Genomic DNA, 11,840 nt, shown 5'->3' with positions numbered 1-11,840 from the left:
CACCCGGTCGATATTGTTCGCCGCCATATGCAACGTCACGCCGCTGCTTTTGCGGTGATTTGGACGTTTGCGCGTCATATGTTGGGTCGGTATAATGCACGTTTCCTTCTCGTGCGTAGTTCGACGCCATGTAGCCCCGCAACGCTTCGCTGCATTTTCTGCGAAATAGGTCCGTTATATGCTGTGTCAGTGCAACAATTGTTTGTGTTTGATGTATTGTTCGCTGCATTCAACGTCGCATCATTGCATTTGCGGTGCGTGAGAAGCGGGTGTGTCGGTCACTTGCTTGGGCCCGCCACACAAGCATCGTAGCCCACCAATCAGGGCCAACCAAAGGACAACACAAACTTATACTCCCTCCATTCCATAATGTAGTACTTTATCTATCCACGTGTTTTAACTTTGACCGTTAATTTAACTATGAAGACTGATTGCGGCGGGAGCAAAAATTATATCAGTGAATTCGTATTCGAAAAAAGTTTTCAATTATATACTTTTTTCTCCCGCCGCAGTTGGTCTCGTTGGTTAAATTTACGGTCAAAGTTGAATCTCGAAAAGCACGGACACACTATATTTTGGAATGGAGGGAGTACCAGGGTTTGGGCCCTCTCCTCCCAAAATACTAGCCAGATTAGAGAAGACATCCTCATCCTTGTAAGTTGTGCTCTATCTCCTTCTACAACTGATGTGTGACTAAAACTCACAAATCTCTCTGTGACACATTGATCACCATGGGCCGCTAACACATTGATCACCCACGAATCATGACCAACCACCTATGAGTCCATCGAGATTTATTTACTACTCCCTTCGTCCGGGTTTATTGGGCCCGGAGACAGGATTGGCAAGACCAAGGAACGTAGTACTCCCTCTGGTTTTTTTTACTCTGCACATTGGATTTGCCGAAAGTCAAACTTTGCTAAGTTTGACCAAATTTATATTAGAAATTATTAGTATCTATAATATCTAATAAATATAATATGAAAATATAATGCAAGATGAATCTAATGATATTAGTGTTGTTATGTGAATGTCTATAATTTTTTATATAAACTTGGTCAAAGTTGGATGAGATTGACTTCAGACAAACCTAATATGCAGAGTAAAAAAAAACCGGGAGTAACTGGCCTTGATTAAGGTGGAAATTTCTGGTGTTTAATTGTGGTGTGCATTTCGGGAGCCACGTAATTTAATGTGCACTCTAGGTAATCCATCCAGTAGTCCAGAGTTCAAGCGCATGCTGATGCATGGCCGCTAGCATGGCCAATCTGAAGACCAGGAGAAGCCCATGCGTCCGCTTAGGCAGTGGCGAATCTAGAAAAAAATGGAGGGCGGGCTAGGCTGCCTGGGTCATGTAAATATGTGTTGGATTGGGCCTGCAAGTAGCTGGGCTGGGCCTTAAAATTAATAGTAAAAACAAATTTTACAGTGCTGGAGGGGGGGGGGGCTTGAGCCTGTTAAAGCCCCCCAGTAGAATCGCCCCTACGCTTAGGTCGCTACATGCAATGGGCTAGTTAATTTCCCTCGGTCCCCCGCAACTGAATGGCTTTGATTCCAAGAAAATTAATTAGAAGGGCTTAATAAATCGAGACGTGTTGTTGTGGCTGAGAGGCCTAATAAACTCGGACGGAGGGAGTAGTACCAAGACTCTGATACCACTTGTTAGAATAATCTGACGTACAACTGATTCATCAAGGAACAAGCAATCACATCACAATGACGACACCGAGATTTCGTAACGAGGTTCGAAGAACTTGCCTATTCCCGAGGCAATGGCTAGTTGACTACGGGCAATCCTTCTCGAGATACGACAACACCGAATGTACTAGGTGCTGGCACATGCCGCCGCCTCCTCCCACGTGCATGTCTCTATCTAGTCATCGTCGGTTACAACATGGGGTACCTCTCATTATATAAGAGGCCAAGGGTATAAACTGTTCGACTCCAACATTACATGTATTCTGCCACTCTACAACATAAGTCCAATCTAACCTGACCTTGTACATACTATTCGACACAAACTCATTAGTGTTGAAAAAGGCACGACAGCGACACACGATTGGTCTAGCTTGCGGGAGGCTCTACCACAGACGCTTTCGGAATATCCGGACACTGTGTCGTGGAGGATCACCCCGACGACGGAGTTCTCGGTGAGCTCGGCATACCATGCTCTGTGCCAGGCACCAGCCACACCTTGGTTAGCTCCAATGTGGAAAGCCCCCGCCCCCTTGAAGATTAAGATGTTTGGCAGCTACTATGAAATCGCCTCCCCTCGGGGATAGAGGTTCTTAAGCGACACGGCCCCGGGAACGGCCTGTGCCCCCTTTGCGCGGTACCGGAGACGGAGACACATATCCTCTTCGCTTGTACTGCTGCAAGGGTGATTTGGACGTTCGTTTACGAGGCGCTGGGACCCGAATGAGAGGCCCTGGACCTTGCGGACTTCCTTCAACATAGGGCTACCCATCTGCCGCAACATCGCCGCCTTTTCTGGCTAGTTTTTGCGGTGATGACATGGACACTTTGAACGACTCGTAATAAGATGGTGATTGAGAAGGTCTTCTCGGCAAAGGCATATGACTCCTTCAAATTCCTTGCTTTTATGCAGCACTGGCACCCGCTCTCGAGGCAGTGTGACCGTACTCGCCTCGGCCACATGATGGATGCGCTTCTGGCTACAGCCCGTCGGCTCTCAGCATCGTAGTGTCGCTTCACGACTGCCACTAGGTTGCTTTTTCATATTATTTTTTTATGTTTTCTTGGACATTGTTGTGTTGTGGTCCCAACCGTTGGTTTGTTACTTGGGATTTGCTTGACTGTTGTACGAAACTTTGCTTTATCTATAAAGTGAGACGAAAGCCTGTTTTGAGGAAGTGACACACGATCAAAAGCCTATTTCGAGGAAGTGACACACGATCAAAGAAGGGGGAGCTCAAAGGGGAAGAGGGAATTGATACCGTTTTTCTTATTGTGGGGACATGTTACGAGGTTGAAGCTCTCACAGCTAAACAGAAACTCGGATACATCACAATGACATTCCCAGAAATCTTATCTAGCTGCGGGGCCACTCACCAGATCTAGCACCCTCCCACTCTGCGTACTCTGGCTTGCAGTGTCACTGTTTTCCCCATACCCGTCGCCACTTCCGGCGTACGAACCGTGCACCCTCTCGCAGCCTTCTTCCAGCTCCAAGCTCTCCTTGAGCTGGACGACGACGTCGGCCATGGCGGGCCTCTGGCTGGCCGCCTGCTCCGTGCACCTCAGGGCCAGGTCGGCGACCTTCCAGACGGAGTTGAGGTCGTACCGCCCCTGCATGTTGTCGTCCACGACGCTCTCGATGTCGCCCTTGGCGAGCCTCTGCCGCGCCCACTGCACGATGTGCACGCTCTCCGGGAGGATCGGGGGCTGGCCCGTGACCACCTCCAGCAGCACGATCCCGAAGCTGTACACGTCGCTCTTCTCGCTGAGCTGGAACGAAGTGTAGTACCTGCAGAGTACGTGTTGTGAGAGTCTCAGAGAGCACTTTTTACTACCACTTCAGTTTGCTTCTCTGTGGTTTTGGTTAGTGGAGAAGAACGTACTCGGGGTCGAGATATCCGGGGGTTCCCACTACTCGCGTGGAGACATGGGACTGGAGGTCGTTGTTGAAGGCCTTGGACAGGCCGAAGTCGGCGATCTTGGCCTCCAGGTTGCTCCCGTTCAGGAGTATGTTGGCCGCCTTCACGTCCCTGTGGATCAGCGGCGGCGTGCACGCCTTGTGCAGGTACTCAAGGCCTGCACATCAGAAAAAGAACATTCAGTCAAGTTGGTTTCTGACAGAAAAGAGAAGCAGGTGTGCTGAAATAAATTATGTCTGGTAGTAGCTTGGAAACCTTGGGCAGAGTCGAGCGAGATCCTTAATCTTTGGCGCCATGTTAAAGGTACAGAGTTGGGGGATTTTTCTGAAAGATACAAGTAATCAGCAGGGATTTCAGGGATAAGAGTACAAGCTAGTAATTGATTTCTTCCTACTACCTCTTAGCTTCTCTTGTAAAGTTCCTTCAGACATGTACTCGTACACAAGAGCTGAGTGCTGCCCATCCTTGCAGTGGCCAACCAGATTCACCAAGTTCCTGTGATGAACTCTTATCAGATGCAGAGCCTGAAATGCAATTCAGAGTAGTTCTGTCAGTCAGTGACCAAGTGCATTTTATTTTGCAGCACATCCGTATATGGTTTGACGAAACTGAGAAATTCTTGTTATTAAAGTATTTGGGTAAAATTGATTTGATTAATTCTGCGCACACGATGGAAGAGAAAAAACAGGCATAGGAATGAGGGGAAAGGAGCAGGAAGAAACCTAACCTCTGCCAAGAACTCATTAACCCCTTGAGATGACGATTCTGAGCGCGTTTTGACTGCAACCGGGGTTCCATCTTCCAAGTAGCCAAGATAGACTACTCCGAACCCACCTTTGCCAATGGACTTCTCGAAGCTATTTGTGATAGTCTTTAGCTCTTTGTAACTGAACTGGCGAGTATCGAATTGCAATGAGACAGCGTCTCCATTGTCTTCTTTTGATTTACTTCCATTCAGCGGTCTGACAGAAAGATCTGCATAGGCACTGCTTTATTAGCAACCAAGAACACGACACACTATATTTTTCCTGAACAATAATTAGACAACTAGTACTTGGTTTCTAGTCAACAGAAATCACCATTTTCAGTTCTTCTTCTGCGAAGGCAGAGTGTAAGAGTTACCACCACAACCACCAGTACAGAAAGTACAACGGCAGCCACAGCGAGATTTACGGCAGAAATCTTGGTAGGTTTTTTTCTTTGTGGCTGGTCATTGTTGATGCTGCTTATGTTCGCTTCAATTCTAACATCACCAAAAATAAGGATCACAAATCATAGTGAATACTGAATAGTGTTACAGGATATGTTGGGTACAGGAATGTTCCACTGTTTTTTTTCTGATATTCAGACACTATTGTTAAAACCCTATTAAAAATGTTCAGATTTTTGATCCTTTGTTTGCTTTGCACAATAGGATTGTAAATGGTGACAATGAGCAGGTCCGTGATTATATATATTTTTTCTTCTGAACTATATATATAGGAAGATAATACTACCTTAATGAAAGTGCACCTTCTTGCGACCTTTTTAGAAGACTTTCTGGAACTGATCCATTGAACTTGTTGCCGGTCAAATCTCTGAGGGGAAACAGGGGACGGGATTAATGTTGGGCGAGTGTAACAGTGACAATGTTTCATCAAAGTAGTACAAATCTCATGGTCATTGATCTTACAGGACAGCAAGCGACGGTAGTTGTGCAAGAAATTCAGGAATGTTCCCTGTCAAACTGTTGTGAGATAAATCCCTGAAAAATCAACAAATCTTCCAACTATTACCACTGAATGTGCAGCACAAAAATACTGACGGGGAACTAGAGTAGTAAAATAGATGATGCATATTTACAGGTTCTGAAGAGCAGTGAGATTGCTTAAAAGAGTGGTGATTTCTCCAGCCAACCCATTGGAGGACAAGTTTCTGCAAGAAAAGGCATCCCCAAAGGTTAAACATTTTTCAGTTATCTCACTATGTTACACAGTACTACTCACTCCGTTTCAAATTACTCGTTGTAGAAATGGATGTATCTAGAACTAAAATACATCTAGATACATCCATACCTGCGACAAGTAATTTGGAACGGAGGGAGTATTACGCAGTATTTAGGGGTGAATTCTTCTCCTGGTTCGGTTCAAAAAGCATTTAGGACTGAATTTGCATCTTGCAGGTGCAGGAACTCACAGTGAGGTGATTCTTGGTGCGCTAGAGATTGCATAGTTGCAACCTACACCGTCCCACAAATATATCTTGGGGCCACACGGATCACCCATCCAGTTCCTCTTGATCTCATACTTGGCCTTGATGGCCATAATGGCACTCACTAGATCCCCCAAATCAATTAATAGAAACAACAAAATGTCAGCTTCCTTTTTTTTTGTGAATATGTCAGCTTCCTTTCAGTAACCATCACTGTGCATGACGAAATTCAGTTCAGAGACACCAATTTGCATGTATGAGGTCAGAGACCATACCATCTCCTCCATGAGTTGCACGCTCTGCAGTAGGCACCATGACATAGATCTCCAGCGCATTGAGCAATGGCGGCAGCGTCGATTTGGCGGTCGGTTCGATCCTGAAGCTGTACTCCGTACTCCCTGCCACCATCCCGAACATTGAGCTGGAGTAACGGAACTCCGGGGAGAAGGGCTTGCTGTACCACAGGCCGTTGTTGAGGTAGACCTCGCAGATCCTCGTCTCGCTGCCGTTGAGCCGCCGGAGCTCGGCCATGTGAAGCACGGCGAAGTAGTCCAGCTCCTTGTTGGACTCGTACGCGCCCCAGTAGAACCGCAGGCTGAAGCCGTCGTCCACGGTGGCGGCCGTCTGCATCACCGCCGACGGCACCTCGAACTGGTCCCCGGCGACGTAGCGCACCGTGCCCGTCGTGTTGGCCGGGTTCCATGACCGCAGGTTCGCTAGCACCTTCCAGACGCGGTCGTGGGGGTCCGACGGGTACCTCACGATCAGCTTCTCGTCGTCGGGGCCGAGGTTGTACCGGCCGTGGACGGCCATGGAGAGGGAGGCATTCGCCACGACGGGGTATAGCGTGTCCGGGAGCGGGCGCAGCTCGAGGCCAGAGATGAAGGGCGTGCCGAGCCCCTTCTTGCCGACGAGGCAGACCTGGACGTAGTCGTCGGGCACGACGGCGATGATCTCCGCCTGGAAGGTGTCGGAGACGCTGGAGACGTTCACCGTCTGCCAGAAGTTGACGCCGAGGTGGAGGTCGAACACGGCGAGGCCGCCGGGGCCCAGCCCGTCGTAGTTCCCGTGCAGGAAGGTGGCGCGGACCAGGTACTTGGTGCCCGGCGTCAGGGAGCGCACGGTGTAGCAGTTCCGGGCGCCGGTGGGGAAGCTCCGGAGGTCGTTGTAGAGCCTCGGGAGCTTCAGGTCGATCATGCCGGCGTGCTCGGCGGAGATGTTGTGGCTGACGCCCGCGTCCACGAACTGCGCGTCGGGGACGTACGGCAGCCAGGTGACGACGTCGACGTAGCCGGCGCTCGGAGGGCTGCCGCAGTCGATGCTGATGAAACCTGGAGCCAAGCAGATCGACGGTGGCACCGCACGAGTGGGCAAGGTTTACTACTAGTTCGTCCAGAATCGAACTCCGGGGAGAAATGTGTGTGATTGCGGGCAGCTTACCGCGAGTGTTAGCTTGAGCGCGAGCATAGAGCACGACATGGGCGACGCAGATGGAGATGAGCGAGAAGACGGCGGCCGTCGTCCGCACGGAGCCGTGGCGCGACATGGCAGGCTAGCTGATGAAGTGATGATGACCTCCAGCTCCAGGTGCCTCCGTGATCTTGGAAAGAGAACATCAATGGATTAAAGGTAATGCACTGATTTTATTTTGGGTTAATGCACGTCTTTGCGAATGTATTTTATTCAGGCCTATTTCGATCAATCGCGACGAACAGGGTGCCACGTTGTGGGCATTCAAATCAGTGCGTATTGGTCCGAAATCGGATACAAAATTCGTCCCTCGTGTCAACACGCGATGGTCTTTTCTAGATTTGTTGTGCGTAAAACATGCGTCATGGCTGTCTCCTACCCCTGCTAGAGCTTTGCTACATCTACGTAAAATCTCTTACGAATCTTACGTACAAGCTCATGTGGTCTGATTTGATTGAAATAAGATAAGACCTTGACTCATCTGATAAAATAGATGAGTGGACAGCTTTACGTAACCTGCTACGTAGGTGTAGCATTTTTTTTTGAAGAAAATGGCTCCAGCCCCAGTTCCATTTTCATCAAAAAATAAAACTTACAGAGTACAACATTTATTACAAACCGCGGGAGGAGATTGAGGCATCCCTCCGACATGGTTTTCAGAAACCACAAAACACAAACATCTAAAAAACAGGGCCAAGGCTAAAAGAACTATGTTGAAATGAGACTAACTACTTGCAGACCTTGCTATAGGAAGGAAACATGAGGCTAAATTTAACCATCAATGACCACGCTCTTCTCCATGCCCATCCACCCTCCCATCTTTTGGAGAGAGTATTGCAGCCAAAGTTCATTCCTCTTCAGCCTGGCTCTGGCCAAAGCAGCAGCGGTGTTCTTCTTGCAGCCTCCCATATAGCCACAATGATCCCCTCCACGCGCTCTCTTGCACTTCCTTTGCACAGGATCTTCCACAGGTTGCAGAAGCCTGCAATCCTTCTCAGAACCACCTGCACACCCATCTAGTTTGTGTTATTAAAACGTAAATCATTCTTGCATCTCCAGATAGCCCAGAGAGTAGCTGATATAGTTAGATTTTCGGCTTGCGGGTTTTTAACTTTTCCCCACATGTCTGCCACCTTATCAAAGGCAGGTAGGGGGGTGCATCCTATGATGGAATGTATATTTCTTCAGATCCCCCTAGCTACAATACACTCAAAAAACAAGTGGTTGATATTTTCACATTCTGAGCAGAACAAGCAAGATAGATCATCTAAGTGTTGCCTTTTTATAAGATTCTCTCTAACCAACAACTTATTATGTGGCAGCAGCCACAAAAATATATGGATGTTGGGAGGTACATGGATTTTCCATATATCAAAAACATGAACTGGGCTAATGCCCCTAAAATTAATCATGGCATACATAGATCTAACTGAGTATTTACTATTTGACTCTAGTTTTCAAATTAAAGCATCATCATCATCACACACGACAACAGATTGAACAATGCTTAACAGGTCAAATCAGAGGAGAAGCAACCTATTATTTACACATCTCCTAAATGTGATTTTAAGGTTTACCACATCCCGCAAATCAGGAATAACCTGATTGTAGCATTTTTGCCCCTACCATTACCACACAGCGAGCCGAACACTGCTTTTCCTTAGAATCAACCGAACACTCTGCTGACAGGGAGCTCCTAAGGGCATCTCTAAGAGCAACACTAGCAGCACACACACAAAATAAGAAGAAGAAGAAGAAGAAGAAGAACTCTAGCCGACGGCGTAAATCAGCCCGTCGCGCAAAATAACCATCGATACACGGGACCATGACAAAAAATCGTCTCGATCAGGTCCGGCCATAATTTTTTTTTTGCGAACGCCTCCATATTTCAGCTTGTAGCCATCAAATCTAACAACCCCCCTCCTCCTTTGTCGCTCCCTTTATTCCCTCGTGCGACTTGGCGAGAGGGAAACTTCCTCCCCTTCCACGCCGCCCGCCTGCATCGCTGTTGTCGCAAATCCCTTCGGCCCCAAGCCGTCTCGCCTTGATGCACCCCCAATTGCCGCGATGGGGCCGCCACAGCCCTCGGACGACGTTTCCATGTATTGGCGATCCCATTGGTGCCACCTTGCCTATTCCCTCCCGCCGTCGCTCACGCGGCCATGTTCCTCGCCGCCGCGCCTACTCCTTTTGCCGCTAGCGTGAAGCAGAAGCAGCAGGGCAACCACGTCGTCCATGGAGCTGTGGCCGCCGCGGTCATGAATCCTCCCGCCGCGGTCGCCGCCACGCGGACGTCCGCATCTTCCACCCCCTCCGGTGGACGTCCAAAGACCCAAGCAAAGGGGCCGGAGAAGAAGGTTGTGGCGGCGCGAGGACAGGCCCCACCTCAACCCCCTCCGATGAGCAATGTGTCACGCAATCCCATCGACTCCACCAATGCCAACGTGCTCGAAGAAACGCGGAGAGGTAAAGAAAATTATCTTTGCTCCAGTGAACTTTGATTGAAATTTGCTTCGGTTTCTTAGTGTTTCAGCCGTCAGATTTTGTAGCTACACCATTGATACATCATATACCGAGTTGTTGGAGGAGAATGAGGTGGACTTGAGTGCTCCACTTGATGATTTTGAACCGGGTACCAATCCGGAGGTTCAAGCCGAGGTTGAGGAGGCGGATGACAACAATGATAAAGTGAAAGAGCTTGAGGTAGAGGAGTTCGATACTAGCCAAGCCAAGTTTGAAAAAAGAACCGGCAATTACAGGAGGAAGTTTGCTTGATTCGAGCATCTGTCACCCACCAGAACGAGCAACACGGCAGGCCCACAGGCGCCTCGAGAAGCCCATCCAGGGGTACTTTTAGCGTAATCGTCATATGTCGCCTGTACTTATGCTTATTACTGCTCGCCTACTGCATAGCGCTATTTGAGCCGGCCTAATACTGTAGCTTCGCTCGATTTTTTTAGTACTCCCCCCGTCCCAAAATAAATGTTGTCGTTTTAGTTCAATTTTGGAGCACCAGCCTTTTCACTGTTTTTATTAGTTTTCTTCGGTTCTTCTTTACCCTTTTCGTTTTCTTTTCTCTGCTTCACTTCGTTTCTTTCATTGTTTTTCACCGGTTTTCTTATGTTTTTTATTTTCTTTTTTCTTTATTTTCAACACATATCTAATATTTTCATAGACATATTACATTTTCCTACAAATCAGAAATATTTCTCTATTCATGTTTAATATTTTTTAAATACATTATTTTTAATATATATTTTGATGTCTACTTTTTTCACATATATATATATATGTTTAAAATATATTTTCAAATACTTGTTTAAACATTTTTTGAGTATCTGTTAACATTATTGAAATACATGTTGAACTGTTTCTTTTGTATGATGCATGTCATTTATATAAACTATGCAAGCATTTTTTTGAAATATATAAATATTTTTAAATAAAGTCTCAAACATTTTATTTGAAATGTATGTATATTTTTGTAAATGTAATGTACATTCTTTTGAATAGTATGGAACATTTGTTTCATGGCAGAAACATTTTTTACATTGTATAATGTTTTTAAAATATGCAATATACATTTTTTGCTACACTTGGACATTTTTGAAGTTTCAAAAACATTTGTTTGAATGGTACAAACATTTTCTAAGAGCTGAGCGACCATTTTTTTACACCGCATTATATTTTTAGTTGTGCGTTGAACACTTTTGAAAACTTAACTATTTATTTTCATAATATTTGTATTTATTATTTTCTAAACTTTAGAAAAGTAAAAAAGAATCATGTGTGCAACATCGGAGGGATAAGACATGTGGTTATTGCATCGGACCACTACTGGCTCGCTCTAGGTGACCTGGTCTTCTGCCTCGCATAAGGCAAGATATAGACTCGCCGATCACTAGTTAAGAGTCATCCCTTGCAAATGTCACTCCCCACCTTGTTAGGTGCTAGCAAGTGGTGTGTGCCACTTGTCCCAACGAGGAGGTTTTCTATTTTTTCGTAGATTCTTTTATTCGAAACGTTTTATCTCTTGAACAGTGCGTCCAAATACCGAATCCATTGTTGAGTTTTTTCACGTTGGGATCTTCAAAACCAGATCCGGTGTTAACAGGTTTTAGTGAACTTTTTCACGAAACAAAAGACAAGAGAAAAATGGATACTGAAAGAAAAACAAAAAAATGAAAGAAAAAACAAAAGTCTGCATGCATGGTTGCGTTTTCACTTGTTTGGGAAGCACAGACAATGCTTTTCCGAGGAAGCACGAGTTGTGCTTCTCGCGAAAGCAAATATGTGCTTCTCGTAGAAACACATGATGTGTTTTTCATATTATTATTTTTCGAAAAGCACAACTGTGCTTTAATTTTTTTTCACTAAAACCTAGGAAAAATCAGACAAAAACTTAAAAGCCAAGAAAACTCATCTTACACCCAAAACACATGTACACAATTTTTTTAAAAGAAAATTCAGAGGTAGCGTCCAACATGCGACATGTGGTAGCAGCTGAGCGCACCACTTGACGCGCTACCATGCCAGAAAAGTGACCAGTACGGGAGCCCCACA

General features: G+C 46.4%; 1 protein-coding gene across 1 annotated transcript; it reads right to left on the bottom strand.

Annotated features, from left to right (window-relative positions):
- Positions 1–2,954: 2,954 nt before the first annotated feature.
- Positions 2,955–7,388, bottom strand: LOC125548600 (putative leucine-rich repeat receptor-like serine/threonine-protein kinase At2g19230). The gene is made up of 12 exons (XM_048712166.1): positions 7,248–7,388; positions 6,083–7,138; positions 5,793–5,931; positions 5,460–5,531; positions 5,290–5,361; positions 5,114–5,194; positions 4,697–4,860; positions 4,345–4,592; positions 4,015–4,141; positions 3,873–3,941; positions 3,582–3,774; positions 2,955–3,487 (listed from the first exon to the last, which is right to left on the bottom strand). The coding sequence occupies exons 1-12, from the start codon at positions 7,351–7,353 to the stop codon at positions 3,049–3,051; spliced, it is 2,766 nt and encodes a 921-aa protein (XP_048568123.1). The 5' UTR covers positions 7,354–7,388; the 3' UTR covers positions 2,955–3,048.
- Positions 7,389–11,840: the final 4,452 nt, after the last annotated feature.

Source organism: Triticum urartu, chromosome 3 (genome assembly GCF_003073215.2).
Source record: "Triticum urartu cultivar G1812 chromosome 3, Tu2.1, whole genome shotgun sequence".
Lineage (NCBI taxonomy): Eukaryota > Viridiplantae > Streptophyta > Magnoliopsida > Poales > Poaceae > Triticum > Triticum urartu.
The sequence above is the reverse complement of the archived record's forward strand: the minus strand, read 5'-3'. Positions and strand labels throughout refer to the sequence as shown.